The following is a 24,892-nucleotide window of genomic DNA, read 5'->3' as shown; positions in this document are numbered from 1 at the left end:
TGTATCCTGTGTCTCTCATTAAGGCAACTAGATCAGAGTCCTCACTGCAAGACTTTTTCACGTCATACTTTGAGAGAGGGACGAGATTCACCTCCATGGCAAGGGAGTACATACAGCAAAGAAAAGCTCAAGGGGGTCCTCAGAGCGAAGAGAGGGTGATTCCTCTACCAGGGCTCTTGTATCGGCCTCTCAGGGATGTGAAAGATCCACAAAGAGAATGGGTAGAGGCAATGTAGGCATTGCTGCACAGGGATTTATTCCTATGCAAGTAGAAGAATTTATACTTCAACTTGCATAACAGCACGTTGTACAGTATGACTAGTGAAATGCCAAATGGACATTTTTGTCCTCCTTCACAAAAGTGGCCTCAGACATTGAGGCAAAACCTCAAATACTGGTAGCTTTTACTTAAGCAGTCTGAGTCGAGCAGCTGAGATGGCTATCCGAGATGAACCCTTGATTGTGTACAGAATGAACTGGGACAGGAGAACAGCCTAGTTTAAAAAAGCCACCAAAAACTAGTCCTGATGGAAGAAGGGCGACCGATGATCATAATTTCTCTTTTGTCAGGCTTTAACTATTGGTAATTATCATTCACACACTTGGCAAGAGCAGACAGGCAAAATCTAGATTGAGGTTTTTGAGGATTCTTATCTAACTTTAAAGTATTTTAGTGTAACAAGTTTAGGCCATTGTTGGGACGCAAATGCTCCCTCATGGTATACGGTCTAGTACCCCTGCCCTCAGTGCCCAACTGCATTGCATATCTGGTATGCTTTGGCACTGGTGTCACAGTATTTGAATCATTTGCACAGAGGACCAGTGAGATACTGGACTTGTCCTATGACTTGGAGAGGTGTACCAAGTGTGCCCTCATTGTGGGCACTGGACTAATGTTCCTGTTGTGGGTATAACACATACAGTAGTGATGGAAGCATATCATGTTTTGGTAGGACCAATATTTTGACTTGGCCTTTTTTTCTCAGTCATGAGGAGTGAGGCCTACCAGCCCCACTCATGTAACTTCCAGAAATCTTGTGCTGGCACCCTGTATGGATGCCATGTATGTGCAAGTGTGTAGTGCATGTAACACATGCCTAGTAGCAGGGCTGTGTGTGTGTGTGAGTGAGTAAGTATGGGTTCTGAGGTCGGGTATCTATTTTTGGATACTCCTGTCTTGCATAGCACAGGATGGAGAATGATGTCTCCTGTCCTAGAAAGTGGAAGTGCATTATCTGCATTCCTGTGACTATAGGAAGAAGATCTAGACACAGAAGTGAGGAGGATGGGGTCGGTTTACCTTTAGAAGCTTCATGATGCCTTTTGTCCGCAAGGACCTATTGGTTAGTCTTCGTGAGCAGAGTCATTTGGTTTCAGGTAGAGCTGTGAGGTGGAACATCATTTCTGTTGTTATGCCCTTTCTATTACTGATTACAATCTCAGTTGGATGGCACTTTCTTGTGCCTGTGTTGTGGGTACTCCTGTTAGGAGACAACACTGTGCTACCTGCTGTGAGAAACATCACTCTCACAAAGCTTGTCTGGAAAGCAGCACAAAGTGGACATTTAATAGAAGAGCTACCCCAAAACCATTGTACAGTATGAGACACTAGATCCACATCCTAGTCTAGAAAAGGTGTTTAAATGTGGGACCCTACCACCCTAAGTTTTTCCTGTTCCAAGTTTTTCATGACCAAGAAAGGGGGGAGTCTGTACAACCAAGACTGGTTCCTACCTGGCAGCCAGTACCCCAGAAGTAAAGACATCACTTAAAGTCTGCACTTTCTGATGGATACAGCTACCTGTGGATTCTTCACCTTATGAGTTCTCCCAATGCACCAGCATTTGACGGAAATTTTCTTCCCAGCTCTGCACGTTGACGAGGACGTCACAGTTGCCCGAGTCCACGCGACTCCGTCTGACATCATCGTTGCAATAAGTGGTCCTCCCCGATGTGCTGACGTCAGTTCCCTTTTTTCCGTGTCTTCGAAGCATAACGTTTTTTTCCTAGCTCTTGGGAAAGGCTATGTTGTCAAAGGTGTTGATTGTTGTTACAATGTCTCCTAGGAAATCTGGTTTTAAACCTTGTTGGGAGTGCGGGGGTCGCATGGCTGTGACCGATCCACACAATTATTGCCTGTGGTGCTTGAGTTCTGAGCACGACGTGGAGGAGTGTGGGTCCTGCCAGAAAATGAACCCAAAGGCGCTCAAGGAGAGGGAGGCCAAATTATTTTTGGCCAAGGCGAAGAAGGACAGGAGGCTTCGGAGGTCTTCTTCTGGAAAATCCTCAAAGTCGCACAAGAAACGGCATCAACATCATTCCTGGTGTCGTTCAGATAGAGGTCGGTCTCGGTCGAGGTCTCCATCCAGTCGGCGTTGTGCAACGTGGGAGGTGAGTCCGACGGTGACTCCACAGCAGAGTCCTCAGGCTTCTCCGGCACTGTCAGTCTTCGAGGTGGTTGAGCCTCAGGGAAGTCCTCGCTTCTCACCTAGAGCGCAGTCAGAAGTTCCAGATCCGGTACCGACGCCGCAGGAGGAGCAGCGGTATCCTGCCTTCCCCACTCCAGGAGCAGATCTGGCAGCATTTCTGAATGCCATGTTTAATATCTTTAACACCATGGCTCCTGGTGGTGCACCGGCTGGTCCCACAGGTCCTTTGTCCTTTATATTGGGCAATCCGTTCCATACAAGCCAGCGCCATTTATGCCTTTTTATCCTGCGTAGGGTGTTGGTCCGGCACCGATGCCGATAGTATCGCCTGGAAGACCTTTGACGCCTATATCTTCACCTGCTAGACCAGTGGAGCCGATGACGTCGCCCCAGGTTCGATCGATGTAGGTGAAGCGGCCCGAGAGTCAGCGGCCCCGATGGATGCGGTTCCGGTAACGGATGAATCCGGAGATCGGGGTGTGTCTGCTGGTCGTCAGTCAAGCTTGAAGCCGATGTCGTCGACGTCGGCGAATTCCATGTCGATGCCGAGATGTGAGGCCAAATTAAGATCTAGGAAAAGAACACTGAGGCTCATAGAGGAGCAGGAATATCACAGGCAGCTCCAGGAGGAAGGAGAAATTGCTGAGCCCCTGGGGGACTATCAGGGCTTGGACTTGGCAAGTGGTTTAGACACTTCCCCTGAGTGGGATCTAGCCTCTCCAGTAGAATACACAGAAGAGGCGGCCTCTTTTCATTCGGTGGTACAAAAGGCAGCAGAGTTCCTGGACATCCCACTACCTGCTGCAGAGATTAAAACCAACATCTTGACTGAGGTCCTGCATCCTGCTTCAGCTGCTGCGGAACCACTTCTTCCTTTTAACAATGCTTTTACGAAGCCCATTCTGGAAGTCTGGAAGAAGCCTGTGACGTCGTCAGCTGTCAACAGATCAGTGGCAAGAAGGTACAGGGTGGCTCCGGGCGATGCAGGGTTTCTGTCACAACATCTGACTCCAGAGAGTTTGGTGGTCTAGGCTTCTTGCTCCTCTGGTTCGGCTCCAGGTTCCTTCCCTGCTGCACCCTTCAGACAGGGAGTCCAAGAGGATGGAGCAGTCAGCCAAAAAGACCTTTTCATCCTGCAGCATGGCCCTCTAATCTGCCAATGCGACTTGTGTATTGGGCAGGTACATTCATGCCCTGATGGTCGCAGCTAAAACTGTGGTACCAGATCTGCCTCTAGAATTGCAGGGACTCCTGTCGGATGCACAGGCTGCAGCTAGGCAAGTCATCCAGTCGGGCCTGGATACTACAGACTCTGTGGTCAGGGCGATGGGCACTTCCATTGTCACCAGGAGGCATGCATGGTTGAGATCGTCAGGATTCTCTACAGATGTCCAGATGACCCTTTTGGACCAACCTTTTGATGGGGACAATTTATTTGGAGCTAAAGCTGACTCTGCCTTAGATCATTTTAAGGAAAGCAGGGCTACTGCCTAGTCCTTGGGCCTGCAGGCTTCCACTACCAACCATTCAGGTCTTTCAGAAGGTTTAGGGGGTGCGGGAGAGGAAGTTCATTTCGTGGGAGTCCTCAGTCAGCAGCACAGCAGCCTTCAAGTCTGCCCTATAGGTCCTTTAGAGGGCGGGTTTGGGTTAGAACAAGAGGGTCCGCCCAGCAGCACACTGCCTCCTCCTCTTCCTCCGGGGGGACGCAGCAAGGAAAGCAGCCTTAGTTCTCTGCCCATTATGTCTCATGCTTCTCCTGTAGGGGGAAGGTTATTTCATTTTCTCCGCGAGTGAGAGTTAGTCACATCGGACGCCTGGGTTCTCAACATTGTGGGGAAAGGTTATGCCCTTCCTTTTTGGGAGTTTCCTCATCCTTTCCCTCCCCGTCCATCCTTTTGCACAGAAGACTATCTTCTGTTGTTGCAGCAGGAAGTTCTAGTCCTTTTATTGAAAGGGGCAGTGGAGTTGGTTCCAGAGCAGGAAAGGGGTCAGGGTTATTATTCAAGATATTTCCTGATCCCTAAGAAGGATGGTCATTTGAGGCCTATCCTGGACGTGAGGGTTTTGAATTGGTTCCTCAAACAGGAGAAATTCAAAACGCTGACCCTAGCGCAGGTGCTTCTGACGTTGAACAAAGAATATTGGATGGTGTCTGTCGACTTAAAGGATGCTTACTTTCATATCCCTATTCTGAAGTCGCACAGGAAGTATCTCTGGTTTGTGGTAGGGTCGCAACACTACCAGTTTGCGGTCCTTCGTTTTGGTCTTACTTCAGCACCTCAAGTCTTCACAAAGGTGATGGCAGTGGTTGCAGCAAATCTCAGGAGGAAGGAAATATCGGTATTCCCTTACCTGGACGACTGGTCAATCAAAGCCAAGTCTCCAGAGCTTGTGCTGCATCACCTGCAGATGACAACCCGGTTGTTGTTCTATCTGGGTTTTTGGGTAAACGTACCCAAATCTCTCCTGGAGCCTTCTCAGCGCCTCCTGTACAACATTGGATCGGGCCTTTTCTCCGCCTCAGCGGATTCAGGACATTCAGGCGTTGATTCCAATGTTTCGAAATGGAGCAGTTGTTCCAGTCCTCAAGGTCCTTCGTCTGCTTGGTCTGTTCGCTTCTTGCATTCTGTTGGTCACTCATGCACGCTGGCATGTGAGGGCTCTTCAGTGGTGCCTACGCAGGCCATGGTTTCAACACAAAGGGGATCTCGAGGAGTCAATAACGATCTCCAGAGATGCTGCGGCTGATCTACGATGGTGGGCTGTGGACGTCAATCTTTCACAAGGAAGGCTGTTTTCACTACTGCCTCCGGTGGCCACGGTCATGACGGATGCTTCCACTCTAGAGTGGGGAGAACATCTGGGGGACCTGGAGGTCAAAGGTCATTGGTCTCCAGTGGAACAGATGTTTCATATCAATCTGTTGGAATTACGGGCGATACGTCTGGCTCTCAAGGCCTTCCTCCCCTCCCTTTGCAGTCAGTCGGTCCAACTCCTGACGGACAACACTACTGCAATGTGTTACATCAACAAGCAGGGAGGAGTAGGGTCGTACTTTCTCTGCATAGAAGCTCTACGGCTCCGGTCCTGGGCTCAGGACCATCGGATTTGCTTAGTAGCGAACCATCTGGCTGGAATTCTAAACGTGCATGCGGACAGTCTCAGTCGGCATTTCTCGGCCGATCACGAGTGGCGTCTTCATCCAGACCTGATCCATTACATCTTCCAGATGTGGGGGTTTCCTCAGGTAGATCTGTTTGCCACTCGGGAGAATGTGTACTGCCTGTCGTTCTGCAGCCTCCAGTTTCCGGTGCAAGGAGCGTTGGGAGACGTGTTTCAGATGTCCTGGAACGGCTAGTTGCTTTACGCGTTTCCTCCCATACCTTTGATTCCTCGGGTTCTGAGTAAGATTCGCCAAGACCAGGCCCAAGTTATCTTAATAGCTCCAGATTGGCTGAGAAGGGTGTGGAACACAGACCTTCTCCAACTCTCACTGTGCCCTCCGTGTCCCTCACAGGGTAGACCTCCTCTTGCAGTCCCAGGGGCAGGTTCTACACCCCCACCTCCAGAGCCTGCACTTACATGCCTGGAGATTGAACGGGGCAATCTGAATTCATTTTCTCTCCCGCCAGACAGAAGTGGTGGACGTTATTTTATCGACAAGGCGACACTCCACCAAGACCGTCTATGCCGGTAGATGGGCAACATTTGTTACTTGGTGTGGAGAGAGAAAAATGTATCCCTTAAAGGCCCATTTATCTGATATTTTGCTTTTTGTACTTTCATTGGCACAGAAGGTTTGCACAGTTGCAACGGTGAAAGGCTATTTATCAGCGCTGTCGGCTTTTCTTTGCCTTCCTGATCAACCTTCCTTATTTAAGTCCCCTATAGTTCTTAGGTTCCTTGAAGGGTTAACTAACAAGTTTCCTCCCACTCCGTTTGTTATGCCTCAGTGAGATTTGAATTTAGTTCTCTCTTTTCTGATGGGTTCACTGTTTGAACCTTTGCATTCTTGCCCATTAAGGCTATTGGTTTTGAAGACAGTTTTCCTCTCAGCCATCACATCTGCTAGGCGTGTGAGTGAGCTACAGGCTCTTAGTGTAAAACCCCCTTTCGCATCCTTTTATGCAGACAAGGTGGTGCTGAGAACCAGGGCGGCTTTCCTACCAAAGGTAGTTACTCCAATTCATATGGGGCAATCCATAACACTCTTGTCCTTTTACCCTCTTCTCCATCCATCGAAATAGGAGGAGAGACTGCATCGACTTGACCCAAGGAGGGCTTTAAGCTTTTATATTGAAAGGACCAGAGAGTTTCGAGTGGACAATCAACCCTTCTTTGGCTATGTGAGGAAAAGGAAAGGAATGGCAGTCCACAAGAGAACACTGTCCAGGTGGGTCATTCTTTGCATTAAACTCTGTTATTCTTTGGCAAAGAAGGTTTCTCCTGTTGGTATTAGGGCCCATTCCACCAGGGCTAAGTCTGCCACTTCAGCCTTGGCAAGAGGTGTCCCGGTTGTTGAGATCTGTAAGGTTGCAACTTGGGTTTTCCTCCACACTTTCACAAAGCATTATTGCTTGAATTCGGAAGTTAGGAGGTATGGCCATTTTGCACGTTCTGTGCTGCAGGATTTCTGGTGTGACCATTCAGGCACCCGCCTCCGAGTGCAGTACTGCTTTGGGACTCTATTCATAAGGTGAAGAATCCACAGGTGGTTGTATCCATCAGAAGAACAAGTTAGTTACCTCTGGTAATGCCTTTTCTGGTGGATATACTAGCTACCTGTGGGTTCCTCACAGTCCCACCCGCCTCCCCATTGCCGGTCTGGTCATACCAAGATTTCTTTGGGTGTATATGTATATTTGTTTTTGCTCATTTTATTTGAATAAATATTATGTATTATATTTGATTGATGTATATATATTGAGCTTGTGAAGTCGGTGATCACCTGTTCGCCTCAAAGGCATGTAAAAATGGTGAAAACTGAGCACGTAGGGGAGGACCTCTTATTGCCACGACGACGTCAGACGGAGTTGCGTGGAGTCGGGCAAATGTGACGTCCTCGTCGACGTGCAGAGCTGGGAAGAAAATTTCCGTTGAATGTTGGCGCATTGGGAGAATAGTGTATCCACCAGAAAAGGCGTTACCGAATGTAAGTAACTTGTTCATCTGCTGGATTATTTGAGGAGCTGCCTGAAGGTCCTAGAAGACTACATATTTATAGAAAGCAGTAATTTGTGTGGTCCACAGGATTGACTGTTTAGAGGTTCCAGAGGTGAGGCCCAGCATGTCTAAGAGGAGCTGGCTATCTAAGAGTGAGCTAGGAGTGAACTGCATTGCATAGTCTCCCCTAGTCGCTCAACACTGTTTTTTCATGGAAATTGATTCAGTTTGCTGTGGCTGTGGCCGGTTCGGGCTGCATTTGCCATTATCATAGCTTGGGATCGATCGGAGCTACAGTTGCCTTTGGTCTGGTCAGGGCCGTATCTAGTCTGATCATCTCTTTGGCCTTATAGGTGTTGCATCTACCATGATAATTGCATTGGCTTGGCCTGCATCTGCTGTGCCCTTGCATTGACGACGTAATCCATATATGGCCTACACAGCTACATTCAACTGTCTTCACTCGCCACACATTTAGTACTACTGCATCATTAAAAGTGCTTTTGTATGTAATAATGCAGGCTGCCCATCAGAGGCCTCGCCTTTGTTATGAAAATACCAGCATAAATATCTTTCCAGATTTTACACTTAAGGTCCAGAAGCTCTGCTGCGATTTTGAGGAGGTGAAACAGATCCATAGACAGAGAGACATCAAATATTCTAAGATGTTTCCAGCAAAGTTGAGAGTCACTGTGGAGGGCAGGACTTGGCACTTGAGGACCCCGGATGAGGCCTAGAATTGACTGGAGGGGTTGAGACCAGATGGGGGAGGGTGGCGCGGCAGCATCCCCAGATGTTGTGAAATGATGCGTCAGATGTGGCACGGATGGGTCAAGGGAACAGAGCAATAAAGAGCATTGGCCTCAATCGAGAAGGGACTCGCAGGACTCCTTGCTTGATAGTCCCAAGGAAGGGACAGGTGGGAATATAAGATAGTGGCATATGCAGAATATGCCACAGGCTCCAGTGGGGCGGCAGTGCTAATGAAGAAATTGCTTCCCTTTATTGTCCAGTGGACATGGCCATATCCCCTAGGAAGATTTGTGGGGCTATTGGGGCAATTGGAGGGCCTTCCATTCATTGTGTGCTCCGTATACACACCACCAAAACTCCACACCTACAGTCCGCTTGACTTGGGTTCCTGCTATTACAAATGCAGGATGGGATGCTACTCCTAGGATGGAAATTTCAATATGGTACTGTATGAAGACTGTGATCGCTGACCGCATAAGCAGACCAGGAGTGCATCAGGTCCATTCCCGGACTTTCTGGCTACTTTGATGCTGGTTGATATATGGTGAGCACACATCCTGTGGGAACAACAGTACACTGTCCACTCAGGAGCATATGGGAGCCTCTTCCGTACCGCTTACCTTCTCATGTTTCAACAGTGGGTTGACACTTGGCCGGGTGGATCTCTGACCATGCCATATTCGGGGCAGTGCTCAATTTGCAGCCGGTGACCAGACCGAGGTGTGAAAGTTAAACCCATGGTTCCTGAAGCAGAGCAAGATACTGGAGGGCCTGACTACACAGATCACTACTTTCAAGATAACTTGACCTTTATAGTTTTGGCACTCACTATATGGGATGCATATAAAATGGCGGTACGGGCCAGGTGCTCTCCCTCACCTCTGGACTTAAGAGGGATCAGAGGACCTGGCTTGATGAGCTTGAAGGGGATATTCTGGAACAGGAACAAATCCTCGTGACAGAAGTGGGACCAGAAGTGCAACATACTTTAGACTTGAAAAAGCAGGAATATACTGATCTGGCCACCAAGGCCGCCTGGATGGTGTATTGCGCTACAGCCTGCTGCCTCATTGCCATCATAGACAAGACCGGTAAGCTCCTGGCCTGGTTGGACAACACGGATCAGTTCAGGGAATGGGTCCTGGAGGATGGGTCCTGGAGGTCTAGCTAGAGACAAGTAAGCTGCTCAGAGAAGGGGACCGCATAGCAAGGGCATTTGCATCCCATTATGCCCAGATCTACTCCCCAACAGTACTCATGACAACCGAGAATGCATGTGCTTTTCTTTGGGACATACAACTTCTGCAGCTGTCAGACAAGGAGCTGGAACTCCTAGAGGCTGACATTGATGAAGGGAAGGTGGTGACAGCAGTGAGGGAGCTGCAGTCTGGGAAAGCCACCCGACCGAATGGTCTGCTGGTAGAGCTTAATAAGGTGGTGGCCACTAAGTTTGCCCTGCACCTCCTCACTATGTACACGTAGAGTAAACAGCGGGGATCCCTGCCGCAAGACCAAAGGATTGCCACCATTGTGTAACAGATAAAGTGGGTAAGCCACCGGAGGATTGTGCTTCTTATGGGTCCATCTTGTCCTTATAGTTCCATCATGTCATTAAATGCGGAAGTCAAGACAGTAGCCAAGATCCTGGCAGTATTGCTCTGCAAAGAAATCCACTTGCTGATCCACCGGGATCAGTAAGGAGTTATGCCCCACCGGAGTACTAGGCTTAATCTCAGGTGCCTTTATGGTGTTCTCGGTCAAAGGGCTAACCTAAGGGTGCAATGCAGTAGAACGAGATTACATATTTGCAGTACTAGCTAAATTGGGCTTCGGGTCCAAGTTCATGCAATAGGTCCATCTCCCCTACTGCAGCCCGCTAGCTTGGGTCAGTGTGAATGGAGCGTATTCCCAGTTGTTCATCCTCCAGCAGGGTACCAGAATTAACGGTAGCCAGATTAATGCAGATCATTACTAACTTCAGTAAATATTCTCGCTATACTATCAGTTGGCGCAAGTCTGTATTTTACCTGTTGTAGGGTGAGGTCCTGGGGCTGCCGCCGGAATGTGAAGTGACAGTGGCGTACACTGGCTTCTGCTAGTTAGGGATATACATCACACCAGATAAAGAGCTTTTTTACTAATGCAACCGGGTCCAGTTACTTGACAATCTGAATATGCATGTGAGGCACTGGCATGTCCTACAGCTTTCCCTGCTGGGAAGATGGCATTTTTCAAAATAATGTCAGTACCGCATTTTCTATACGCTTTGCAGAAGACCCATTACGAGGTCCCTAAGGTATATTTAACGGCGATTGGGGCAGAAGTCTGATCGCTACTATTGGATAGAGGTACCACGAGAATCGCACTGCCCAAGCTTACAAGAGGTTGGTACTATGGGGGCATTGCCCTCCAGAACATTAAGACTACTGGTGGGGCGCAGTTGACTACGTGAATGACTGGTCATATCTGTTGCAGGAAGAGTGAGCGTTCCAAATAGACAGATGTGCAGTGTGTGACTGGGGGTACCTACGAGTCTACATAGCGGCTGGCGAGGGACTGACTTGCTTGACCCCACCAGGGTGGTGGTCAAACTCTGGACAGAAGTTACAGCATATTTGGGGTGGAAGAATCCAGTGATGCAATTTACTCCACTTTAGGACACAGGGTTCACCAAAAGGGACCTCATTGGAATCTCCACAGTGAGAGCCGAAAGGACTTGAGGAGACAATATCTCCCTGCCTGTCTTAATGCAAGAGTACCATTTGGCATCCTCTGAGAACTATAGGTACTTGTGACTCGGCCACACACTCTGGGTGGTATTACCGAAGGGCACAGTCTGCAGACTCCACCCCGTTATCTAGTGCCCTGAAAGGCCACATCACTGACCTATGGTGCCCTTTAGCACCTACAGGACAATGGGATAAGGACTTGGATGGTCTTGGCGATGGGGAATGGGAGGAGGCCTTTGGTGCCCCTAGAGAGATGGCCATACGTTCAGGTTTTAAGTTAGTACAGATATAGATTCTCCCTCACTCATAATATTCCATCCCGACCGTTGTCAAGATTGGGAGGGCCACCACTGACCTGTTCCTCAGTTACTGTGGGTAGTCTGGAACCTTTCTTCTTATTCTCTGGGACTGCCTTATATTAAGGGACTTTTGGTCTAGGGTTGTGGATTTTGGGGGTCATTATGAACATGGTGGTAAACACCGTCGACCACCATGGCGACAGTGAACAGAAGACCGCCATTGGCGGTGAATAGAAACCCGCCATATAAAGATGCCAAAAACAGAAACTGCCAAAATTTATGTTGCCACCAGCCACCGCCAGGGCCTTGTCGGCGGAAAGCCTGCACATCCCACCCCGCCACCACCGAGCACACAAATCCCATGCCCTCCAAATAATGATGCACAAATCATCGGGGCAGTTAGTGGAAGCCGAATGACCATTGGCGGTACAGACCGCCACGGCCAGCAATGGGACCCAACAGCAAGAAACGCAAACATTGGCAAGTTTGAAACCCACAAACCTGACACACATCCACAACACCATAAAACACTCACAGACACACCCCACAATCCTTTGCATCGCCACTAGGAGAAGCCAGACTGATAACACTACAAGCAGACACAGAATGCAACAACAAACGACTCACACACCCAACCACACAACAGCACCCTCACCAATATCCACACAACACACCACCCACAACACATACCATGGCACGCTTCACAGAAAGGGAGCTAATAACAATGGTGGACGAGATACTCAAGGTCGAGCCACAAATCTTCGGGGCACAGGTCCAGCACACATCCATTGCCAGGAAGATGGAGTTATGGCAGACAATAGTGAACAAGGTCAATGTAGTGGGAAACCATCCACACACGAGGGCCGACATCCGCAAGAGATGGAACGACCTGTGCGGGAAGGTGAGGTCCATGGCATCTAGGCACAACATTGCAGTCCAGAAGACTGGGGGTGGACCCCCACCAACACCCCCCGAATACACTGACTGGGAGGAAAAGGTACTCGCCATCCTGCACCCTGAGGGCCTCACTGGACTCACTGGAGGAATGGACTCGGGTAAGTCATCTACAGTTACCCCATATCCACCAAACCTGTAATGCATGCACCACATCACCCCTCCAACTACCACCAGGATCACACCCCACCCTGGCCCCAATCACTACATCCAGTCACCCTTCATGCCCTGAAACCCACTAACATGCCCACATCCCTCCTCCTGTGCACAGCCACCCACCCCTGCAAGGTATTACACTGGCACTACACCACCCACAATGCACCACCGCAACCCATGCTAAATGCAATGGCAACCTCACAATAGGACCCTGCATAGCTCAACAGTGGAAAACCTGCACAAAATAGGCCTGCCCTGTGCACCCTCATCCGATTTTGTAAATGTAACATACATGTCCATTGCCCCCCACAGGCACCACCACCCATGCCACTCTGAAGGAAAGGACAAGGAGTGCCAGCACCCCACATGGGGACAGAGGCACCACATAGGACACTGGAGAAGGAACTCTGGACAGTGAGGAATACCCTGGCCCCTCAGACAGTCCTGGACTGTCACCATCCAGCAGCCCCACGCAGGACACCACTGACACCCCTACCACCAGCCACCAACATCAGCACATGGCAAACAACCCCACACCAGTGAATCCAGGCCACAGACTGGTGGAACACAAGTGCAGAGGCCACAGTCTCCACCTACCAACAGGGTATGACGATGGCCCCAGAACATGTGGTACCACCAGACCTGTACAGGGTACACGGCACAGGGGGCTAGGCACAGTGGAAGGGCATCAGTGGCCCAGGGGGAGGCCAAAGGATGGAGGCTGTAGCCCAGGAGGTGATCTCTGAGGTCCTGGGAGCATACCACCATACACAAGACAGGATGGGGCAGATCGTAGCCACCCTGGAGCAGAGTCAAAGGCTGCAGATAGCCCAGCAAGAGGCCATGGAGCAGTGGAAACATCTCAATGACACCATGACCACTATTGCAAGGGTGCTGCAGCACCACTTCCCAACCCAGCCTGAGACCCCCACAAACCACGAAGCCCCTACCACTGCCCAGGACACTGACCAGCCATCAACATCAGCAGCAGCAACTGGACTGGTGTCACTGTCTAAGGACTCACAGGAGACCAGCACCCCTACCAGTACAGCCCAACACCAGACACTCAAACGGTCCCTCAGACCAAAATATGGCACTGGTACACCGGCCAAGACCAAGGCACCGTCAAAGAAGTGACTCTGACACGAACGGTCTCCCAAGTGTGCCACTGTACCACCATCCTCACCAGCCAATAGCAGCTCAACAACCAGCAAGGTACAGCTGGACATATAATCTCTGCCACCAATCGCTGAGACCATGTAGCCAGTATGGACATCCACCATCAGCCCACTCCCCTCACTGTAAAGAGCACCAGTGCATCCCTGACACCTATTAAAACACAGGTACACCTCTTTCAATGTCCCCTGTCATTATGTTGAATCAATTCGAAATGTGAATACATTTGCCAGTTAAATTAAATATCAGACCTTTATTGCAGGAATGGCACCCCACGCACAACATGGTGTGGAGTAAACAGAAATGTACAACAAGTTGGTTATCATGTCACATGGCACTTGATATTCATGTAACAGTGCAAATGGCTACAGACCCCACACCCCCATAAAGTATAAGTTAGACTGACATTATGCAGTACAGACAACATCATCATTGAACAGTACCTCGTAGTCACTGGAAGTATAGTTGGATCAGTTGGTTCCTGGAGTGTACATCTTCCCCCTCTTCATCATCACCATCAATCACATCCCCTCTCAGAGGAAGCTGGTCTGGATATACAGCACCCACCTCCTCCAGTAGGGGGATAGATTTCCTCACAGCCATGTTTTGCAGCATACAGCAGGCCACCACTATTCTACACACCTTCTCATGGCCATAGCACCGGGATCCCCCAGAGAGATGGAGGCAACAGAATCTAGCCTGCAGGAGACCTATAGTGCGCTCAATCACCCTCCTAGTACGTCCATGGGCCTCATTGTAATTCCTCTCAGCATCTGTTCCAGGATTCCTCACTGGTGTAAGGCGCCAATACATGTTGGGGTAGCCAGAATCACCTGCAAAAGTGGTCAAAACATGATTGTAACTAACTACCCTCAGTTGCAGACAGCCTGGCTGTCAGCTATGTACAGAAAAGGTGTCAAACACACTCACCTATGATCAATCCTCTGTCCCCTTGTAGTTGTTCCATCATGTGTGACATACTGCTGTTCCTCAGCACAAATGAATCATGGACTGATCCAGAGAACATGGCATTCACATGTGAGATGGAATGGTCTGCAGTACACACCAATTATATATTCATGGAGTGGAAGTTCTTCCTGTTTCTGTACACCTGTTCACTTACTCTTGGGGGAATGTTGGCAAAGGCATAAAAGTCTAACTTGATGGCAGGTAGTCAGCACTTTGGGGAAACTTTACACATGTCTACAGGTGTTGTACAAGAGCAGCCAAGAATCTGGACAGGATAAGGCAAAACATTGGATGCGAAAACCCTGCACCCATGCCCACTGTCACCTGAAATGAGCCAGTGGCCAGGAAATAGAGTACTGAGAGCAGATGCACTTCAGTAGGGATGGCATGCTGATTCCGAATAGCCGGTCTCAGTACTGGATCCAGTAATGCACGAAGTTCATGGATAGTAGCACGAGTGAGTCTGTAATTGATAATGATGTGACGTTCCACCATGGTCTCCAAATCAATAAGTGGTCTAAACACAGGTGGGGCCCTCTCTTGCCACATCGGTCTGTATCTAGGAGGCGTGGAGAACACATGTGAGGGACACAAATTCATTTGCACAACATGTTGTGTATGAAACACTGCTGTCAAACATGTTGGTTACACATATGCATTGTAGGATGTTAAACTGGAGTGACATGTCTTAACTGTTGCATCTGGACTGCTGCGGTGAGTAAATAGTCATTTGGGCATGCGTTTGAGGGCTGGGGTCCATAGGGCCTGCATGGGGCCCATGACTAAATAATAACTGCGTAGTAGTTCGCAAAATGTCAGCCCCAGGTCATCCAGATATGTAGCAGTGGAAGTAACCTCATACCGCTAGAGGTTGTCATAATGGCGTAAGGCGGTGTTCACCGTCGTGCACCCATTCATTGGTTAACATTGATGTCAATGGGGAATATGGGCCTATCATGATCGCCGGCGGCGGTGACGGTGCACCCTGCCGTGGAGCGTACGCCATTTCGTCACCCCAGGTTCACTTGACTCCCGGATTCCGTGCATGCAAGTACTCCACTGAGTGTGCTGCTGTGTCCTGACTCTGGTCCCTGAAAGTCACAGGGGAAAGGGCCTCGGCCTTCACCACTGAGGAGCTGGGCAAGCTGGTGGACGGGGTCCTACCCCTGTATGCCAAGTTATTTGGGCAACCAGAAGTGCAGGTGAGTAGGCAGATGGGGTGCATGGGTGTACAAGCTGTATGCATGTGTGCACGATTTGTAACTGCACAGCCGTTTAATGTATGACATTCAGGCCCTCATTCTGACCCTGGCGGTCTTTGACCGCCAGGGCGGAGGACCGCGGGAGCACCGCCGACAGGCCGGCGGTGCTCCAATGGGGATTCCGACCGCGGCGGTAAAGCCGCGGTCGGACCGGCACCACTGGCGGGGTCTCGCCAGTGTACCGCGGCCCCATTGAATCCTCCGCGGCGGCGCAGCTTGCTGCACCGCCGCGGGGATTCCGACCCCCACTACCGCCATCCAGATCCCGGCGGTCGGACCGCCGAGATCCGGATGGCGGTAGGGGGGGTCGCGGGGCCCCTGGGGGCCCCTGCAGTGCCCATGCCACTGGCATGGGCATTGCAGGGCCCCCCGTAAGAGGGCCCCTACATGTATTTCACTGTCTGCTGCGCAGACAGTGAAATACGCGACGGGTGCAACTGCACCCGTCGCACAGCTTCCACTCCGCCGGCTCGATTCCGAGCCGGCTTCATCGTGGAAGCCTCTTTCCCGCTGGGCTGGCTGGCGGTCTGAAGGCGACCGCCCGCCAGCCCAGCGGGAAAGTCAGAATTACCGCCGCGGTCTTTCGACCGCGGAACGGTAACCTGACGGCGGGACTTTGGCGGGCGGCCTCCGCCGCCCGCCAAGGTCAGAATGAGGGCCTCAGTGTGAATGAGGTGCTGGAATGCTGTTGTTAAGTGTCCATCCCATAGGGGACGTATGGCCAGCGGTATCAAATGGGCTTTTTCTGATCTCAGTTCTTCTTTTCTGTGTGTCCCCTACAGGTCAGCGCCCATCAGAAGAGGGGACTCTGTCAGGCCTTTGCCAGGGAGGTGCAGACCTTGTGAGTCTACAACCGGCGGAGCACCCACTGCAGGAAGCGTTGGGAGGACCTGCGGTGCTGGGCGAGGAAGACCTGCGAGGCCCAGCTGGGGGAAGTCCTCCCAACGAGGAAGGGGTGCCCGTCGGGCCCTGACCCCCAAAAGTGCTGCATTCTGGCAGTGGCATATCCAGACTTCGATGGGTGCTTGAAGGATGCACAGCAGACACAAGCGGGCGAGTACCGAGACCATTGTATGCCTCCTTGATGGATGTCTGAGGGTGCTGTAGTATGTATGCTGTCTAGTGGCAGGGACTCTGACTGATGTCATATAGCATTACGGCCCCCATGGGCAGTTAGATGATATGGGGCAGGTCTGCAGTTCCTCAGGTCCTTCTGTCATGTGGGAGATGGTTGTATGCTAGGGTTGTGGCCACTAATCAGGGGCACAGGCATGAGTATAGCTGTAGGTGCTGCATGTTGGCGTGTTAGCTGGCTGAGAGTATGGGTGAACCAGATATGTACATCCATTCAGGTGTTAATATTCTCTCTCCTGTTTTGTCTCCCCACCCATTTACTCTTATGTTGTCTGTGTACATCAGCATCATCTGGCGAGGGAGCAGTGGCACCGGCGATTGGAGATGTAGTGGCCCACGGTTCCAAGGAGGCAGAGTCTACCGATGCCAAGGGGACCAGTAGGTTGGAGGGCGAGGGGAGTACCACGGGGCAGGCAACTACCACTGGATGTAGAGACTCTGATACCTCCTCCAATGCGAGTTCCCTGGTGGTGGCAGACCCTAGTGGGTCCACCCAATCTTTGACATCTTCTGACACTCCCCATACCATCACCGCCCTCCCAGTTGCACCCCACCCAGTTGCCCGTGCCTGCTCACCCAGAAAGGTGGGTGTCTCCTTTGCCCCAGGCACCTCATCCCCTGCCCCAGTCAGCACTGCTGCCCTCACCGAGGAGGCTATTGAGCTCCTGAGGACCATCTCTGTAGGGCAGACAACCATCATGAATGCCATCCATGGGCTAGCATCCCAGATGCAGCAGCGCAATGCATACCTGGAAGGCATTCACAGTGTCATGTCTGAGATCTTTTCAGTTCTGATGGATACAACTACCTGTGGATTCCTCACTCATTGAATTTTCCCCATGCGCCAGCATCCAACGGAAATTTTCTCCTAGCTTCAGCATGTCGACGAGGACGTCACAATTGCCTGACTCCCACGCGACGCCGTCTGACGTCATACAGGCAATAAGAGGTCCTCGCCGGCGTGCTGACGTCATTTCCCTTTTTTCCGAGCCTTCGAGCGATGGTTATTCTTCGAGGGAGCAACTGTTTCGGCTGCGTAGTTACAGTTACTGTATCTATCGAAATGTCACAACGAAAGTCGGGCTTTAAGCCTTGTAGAGAGTGCAGAGGCAAGATGTCGGTGTCCTCACGGTCCCACCCGCCTCCCCGTTGCCTGTCTGGTCTTACCAAGATTTCCTTGGGTGAGCACCTGTATGTTATTGATCTGTTTATACTGATGCAGATGTTATACATGCATGTGTTTATATATATATTTATTATTGTATATTTGTATATTGTTTTATATGTATATATTTTTATATATATACATATTTATACAAATGTTTTTCTATTTAATTTGATTAAATATTATGGTATAAGATTTATTTGATGTGTTCGTATCAGATATGTTTTGTTCATATTTACCTGTTCGCCTCAAAGGCACGTAAAATGTTTTGATAACTGACGTCAGCACGCCCGCAAGGACCTCTTATTGCCTGTATGATGTCAGACAGCATCGCGTGGGAGTCGGGCAATTGTGACGTCCTCGTCGACGTGCTGAAGCTAGGAGAAAATTTCCGTCGGATGCTGGTGCATGCAGAAAATTCAATGAGTGAGGAATCCACAGGTAGCTAGTGTATCCACCAAAAAAGGTGTTACCGAAGGTAAGTAACTTGTTCTTCTGGCCTCCTCTTTGACGGCAGCCGGTGTCCCTGGTCTTTCTGTCCCCCCTCCAACCACCTCTACCCCTTCCAGCACCCAACTCCCTTAACCCATCCCAAGCACACGTTCAGACAGCCATGCACACACCTCAACACACAAGAAGCACACACAGAAGCACAAGCACCACACTTCCCAGCACAGGCATACACACAGCTAACATACAAAGGCACACACAACAATATCCACTTCCCCCACTGTGTCCACCTCTTCCTCTTCCCTGTCTGTCACCTCTACATGTACACTCAAAAGCACTGCACCCTCATTCACTGTTGCTGACCCCATTCTTGCAGTCATCACAACATCAGACATCCAGTCATACACCCCAGACACCACACCTGCACTCACCACAACAACTTTGAGTAACACTTGCAGCACACTCACCGAACTTGCAGACACCCAGACAACATCCATTTACACAGGCAGCCTGTCTTGTCCCACTGTGTCCACACCCCATCCTCTCATTACACTCAGATGTTCCCAGACACCCACCCAACACACATCCACCAAACCTCAGCATACTGTACCTGCATCCACGTCACGCACACCTACACCTGTTACAACCACTCCCTCTTCCTCCACTCCCACACCTTCCTCCAGGTCCACCCCGGCTGCCCCTAAGAAACTTTTCCTATCCCGTGTAGACCTTTTTGAACCCACTGGCCCACCTTGTCTCGTCCCTAAATGTCCCCACCTCATTGCCCTGTCCACTCCTTCCATGTCCAAGTGCGCCCCTGTCCGCCCTTCCCATTCCTGTGCCCCTTCCCCAGTGAGCAAGAGGCCCCGTGCTGGCCCTAATCCATCTGCCCCTTCCCCCCAGTCCAAGCCCACTCTCCCACCTTCCAAGGCTAAACCCCCTCCGCCTCCCAAACAAAAGCCCAAGCACCCCCCTCCCAGACGTAAGTCCCCACCCCGCCACCCCTGCCCCTGTTCCCTGAGGTGCCTGGCTGCCCCATTGATGTCCCTTTATGGTGGAGTACCATGTGCACATGTGTTGAGTCAAGTTTGGGCCATTTGGGCCCATCAGCCTTTTTGATATGGACTGGCCAATGGCCTCATTTGACAATATGTTGCTACTGGAGCTTTAATAAAGTTTGTGTGCCCAGTGTTGGTGTTAGCACACTGTGGATACGTGGTTTCTCGTTTCATTTTGGGGGGGTGTTGTGCACATGTGGGTACTTTGGGTAGGTTGTCTTTGGCTTGTGTCGGGTAGGTACCTCTTGCTCAGGTGTGTATGCCTTGTTATGTTGTGATGGGTTGTGGGTGCGTTGTAGGGTGGGTGGAGTGGGTGGGTATGTAACTGTGTCCTTTCTTCCCTCGTGTACTTTACCATCTTCATTGGCGGTCACGGTCTCGGAGGTATATGGCAAGGAGCAGCACTGGCATGATTTCCAATTCTCTTTCCATGTCTGCTTCGGCGTTTTGTTTGTGCCTCCGGTGAGTGTTCCCTTTTATTAGGTTCATTTCCGCCTTGCTTTGAGTGGCGGTGGTTCCCACCCTGGAACTGAGGGCGGTCTAGTGCTTCATTATTTGTTGGGGGGGTTGGGCCGTTCCGTCGGCCTGTGGGCGGCCTCTTCAATTGTTGTCGACACTCCTCTGCTGGCAGTGAGTGTTTTTCAGGCTGCCTGTTTTTCATGTGCTTCATTATTTGGCGGTCCAGACTGCCAGCCTGTTAGCGGTAGTTACCGCCACCCCTGGCGATGCGGTCTTTCCCGCTCTGTTCATAATGAGGGCCTTTGACTGGTGGTGGGGGGGAGAGGGGCAGTGTCTCGGCCAAAAAAAGTGACAAACAACTTCAACAGCCGCCCAGTTACCAGTCTGACTTGTGGTTCCTCAAACTGGGTCTGACCTCCATGAATTCCAAGTTGTAGGATCAGTGAGTTTTACTAGTGCCCACAATATAGTTTGCAGACAAAAGGGCTGAAGGAGATGCCTTGGGAAACACCAGTAGTAAGTGCCATAAAAGAGGACTGGAAAGGGTTTCTGTAACTGCCTGATGACGTCTTCCTAAAAAGACAAACATCATTCAGTGCCTTTGCTATAGAGACCACCCTCTCAAAGCGAGAACGGGCTGAGTTACATGATCAGAAGTGGCAGATAACTCAAGTAATCTAAAAAGTGTAATAGGTTTAAATAAACATTGATTAGTTGCTGACAATAGCACATGGTATGCCCAAAGCCTGTTTTGACAGTGAGCAAATATAGTTGCATGTCCTTAAAAAGCAGAAGATAACTAAGATAAAATTGACTAGGAATTGTGAGGTCAGCAGAATGGTTTTAGCAAGTAGGATCTACCAAAATCTCAAAGGAGGAATTAATTCACTTGAAAAAGACGGGTGTCAGGAATTCTACTCCTAATTGAAAAATTAAGAATGGTAGAGTCAAGATTTAGACCAGGTGGAAGATGTGTTGGCTGTAATATTTATAGGACTAAGTTTGTTGAGAACGGTGTTATTGATGATCTTGGTGGAATATGTATAGTTGAATTTCGGAAATTTAAAAACAAAGATTCTAAATATTCACAGAGCTCAGAGCATGACCGAGAAGCACATTAACAAGAATTAGTAACTCTGAAAATCTGAAGACTTTTCCAGTATAATTTGCAGTGGTAGAGATGAGAGAGACGTAATAAGGAGTGCAGACATCCCTGTCCTCTTTCTTGATTGTTTTTTAATGCAGAGGAAGAAGCAGCTTTAGCCTCAGTGGCGAAGTCTTCCCACCTACATCTTTTAAATTCTTTACAATCCTTTTTTCAGCAGTAAAATCTGCACTGTGCAAGCGATGGCGCTATTGTCGTTAAGAGTTCCTTAATTGTCTTGCCTGTCGTGATTACCTTAGAGATATGGTGTCATGGGTGCACACGGCAGAGTATAAGAGGGAAGTCCACAAGAGAAACAGTGGTTCTTTCATAGGGGATCTCCATTGATAGTCATAAACACTGAATAGTCCTGGCCCCTTTTTCAAGTACAAGATGAAAAATTGGGCCATTGTAGCCTATTTCTAGAGGCTGCATATTTTCCTTCTTAAGTGACTCTGCAGGTCTTCCTGAAAAAAGGCAAACATCTACACTTAAGGAGATATATTGTGAAAAAGTGCTCTGGGGCCCCAGCAAGTGGGCGGGACTATTCAGTGATTATGACTTTATTGGAGATTCCCCTGTGAGAGAACTGGAGTTAGAGGTATGAAACTGTTCCTTAATGTTTTGGTCCATAAGCTGAGGAGCTGGAAACTGGCATAATCAATTCTGCTGGATGAGTCTGTAATGGACAGAGCTAGGATAGGAGGTGGATTTGTGCAGACAGGCTTTCATTTGTTGGACCTGCTGCATGAGACCACCCCAGCTGTTATCCGAAAATGGACACCACACCATGCATTCAGGCAGGAAGCAGCATCCCAGGCTGCTAAGGAGCCAATGATGTGCAGTAATCACCCTGAAATAATTATGAAGGGCAATAGGAACTGAAACGGGATCCCAGACGCTCTTATTGTGAGTAATATGCCTCCATCCCTACACAACTGCTTGGAAAAAGAATGTCGCTGCAATAAAAGTGTGAAAAACACAACACAAAAATATAGTAACATAACAAAAATCACTAAAGACCACTGTGTAATTAAAATAATAAACTAAAAGAATGGAGAGAAGTGGAGGCAAGAACGTTGTTAATACACAGAAATGAGGCTCTTGACAAAATAATAATTAAAGCAAAGGTTCTTGTACTGGTAGCGAGCTCGCCAGTAGTCCCTCGTAGTGCATCAATGACAGAAGAGCATCTAACCTCAGCTCTAGCGTTCATTAGTTAACTAACATTCTTGAACTTGTGACACCTCAGTCATGTTCTCTGACTTCAGTTGGAAGAATGGAGGACCCAACATTTGCTGTTTGGGAGGTGATTTATTTTGTCTCTAATATCACAACTTCGGAAAAACTAATTATAGATGCCTCTTATGCTAAATGTACAGCTGCCAGGTCCTCCTCCTATTCACCAGACACTATGAAATATTCCTCTTTCCATCAATGCTATTTTCTTGTATTTTAGTACCTTTTATGAACCTTGGTAAGGGTGAACATTGGTCAAGGTGCTTCCCTGCGTCAGGAAGCACTGTGCAAATATGAGTCCCTGATGCCTAGTCAATGAATCACTGAATTTCAATGAAGACTTTTAACAGTTTGCAGTTCACAGGTGGTAGAGTTTGAATATTAAAAATGATTACTTCAAGGTTTGTGACCTTAAGATGCATGCGTACTGTATTTTTTCACACAGGTTTCACTGTTTTCCATGTTGATAATCCTTGTTTTTTATTCCATCAGCGATTTGTCGAGCAATAAAATACATACCATTGCCAGACATGTTTTTGAGCCAGTGCCATTTCTCCAGTCATTGTAAGTTTTTTTTTTTTTAATATACACAGAATGTTTTCATGTGTAATTAGTCATGTAGCCTGTTCACTTGTAAATGTATGTCCTAAGTTAATGATCTAAATCAGTGGTTCTTAACCTTTGGACTCCTGTGGACTCCCACCTAATTATTACTAGAACTGGGGGACCCCCAGTGAATCCCTGTCGGAACCTGGTGACTTCCACTGAGTCATTACTTAAAGCAAGAGACCCTTGCCTAAGCATTTTTGATGATCTGAACCACAAAACAATACATACAAAATACATAAACAAACATTTACTAAACAAATACACAAAATATTAAATCATTTATTTAATTCACAAAAAAAAAAAAAAAAATCAAAAATGTAATGGGAAGATTGGAACTTTTCTAAATTGAATTGAGGCCACTAGTCATCCATACTACATTCTGTTTGATGCACCTCCACTGCTTCCACAAATCAAAAAGGAGGAAACACAATTTAATTTTTAGCCTCCAAATGATAAATTCTTTCATATTTAGAGAACATTTTAAAATGTTCAGATTTACATTTTGCTTTTTTTTTATTTATATACCCTTCATAAATCTGTTAATATTATTTAATTTTCTAAGCAGTCGTGGACCCCCTGAGTAGGCTTCTTGGACCCACAGGGCTCCCCGGATCACAGGTTAGGAACCACTGATCTAAATGGTTCTAAATCAACCACCCAGGATGATTGTGAAACCTTTTGCCTTGGTGATGGGGCAGAAGTTAGCTATTGAGCAGTATCTGTTGTGGGTACTCATTTACCACTTGTCACAAAGAGCCTGAGCTGCTGTTTAATATATGCACCTTCTAAGCATAGTGTCTTCACAGGAGCTGTTGTGTTGGCACTAAGCCAAAAAAGAAAAAGGCGAGAACGGTAGGCCGAACAATGGTATAACTGTGCTATCAAACCTTTTTCCAGGCACTGCACCAAGCCCCCATAATTACATGATGTACTTGGCTCTACCTTTTGACTTGGGCAGTAGTGATTGAATTGAAAACAAAGCTTGGCCTTTTGCTAAGCTTCGTGCCAGTTTCTTTATGGTTATAACCCACTGTGTTTGGCTATGTGAAGCGAGGGTTGTATGGCTGTAGCTTACTGCAAATTACTGTAAGCCATACGCAATAGGGATTGAGCATATGGCCTGGCTTTTGTTGAGATCCTGTACCATTCTTGTGTCTTCAAGTTTGGGAGCAGGGCCTGGTTTTTCCCTTAGCTTCAATAGGAAACCAGACCAAGGGCAAAATTGGCATCTGCATCACTTTCTCCCAGTCCAGCTGCAGGTTGAAAGGCAGAATTTCTATTAGTCCAGTTTATATAGCAATCTTAAATTATAGTTCAGTAAGTTTCACCTGTTGTGCTGAGCCTGCCTACACCAACTTTAGTAGGAGAGATTTTTATGGTGAATGAACCCTTTCTTCAATTTACAAGGGACAAAGTCATATAAATGGCCAACTAGTGGCGGCTGGTGTCTTAAAAGTGGTAGGGTGTTAATGTTGTTTGCGACTTTGACAGAGCGCGTGAACCAAGTGACCAAAGAGGGTTTGTGGGGTAGAGTTCCTGCTGTCCCCCATGAATATTTTGAAACATATAAGGCAAAATGAGGTAAAGCATTTTGGAGAAGAATTTAAATAAAAGGTATAGATCTAAATAGAGAATTTTACCCAAAATGTAAATTACTCCACTATTGGAACTTTCATAGATTACCATGTTTGAATCATTCCCCGTCATTGAGATGGGAGTCCCCCAGTGCCTTATAATAGCAATC

The 24,892-nt window shown here is 48.6% G+C and overlaps 1 protein-coding gene across 1 annotated transcript in view; it reads left to right on the top strand.

The window, feature by feature from the left end:
• Positions 1–24,892, top strand: part of LOC138301524 (slit homolog 2 protein-like) — a 348,568-nt gene that overhangs the window by 158,483 nt on the left and 165,193 nt on the right. The window contains exon 4 of the mRNA XM_069242038.1: positions 23,032–23,103. Within this exon, the coding sequence (XP_069098139.1) occupies positions 23,032–23,103 (72 nt within the window). The remainder of the gene's footprint in view (positions 1–23,031; positions 23,104–24,892) is intronic.

This window comes from Pleurodeles waltl, chromosome 6 (genome assembly GCF_031143425.1).
Source record: "Pleurodeles waltl isolate 20211129_DDA chromosome 6, aPleWal1.hap1.20221129, whole genome shotgun sequence".
Taxonomy (NCBI): Eukaryota; Metazoa; Chordata; class Amphibia; order Caudata; family Salamandridae; genus Pleurodeles; species Pleurodeles waltl.
This window is presented reverse-complemented; position numbering and strand designations above follow the sequence as displayed.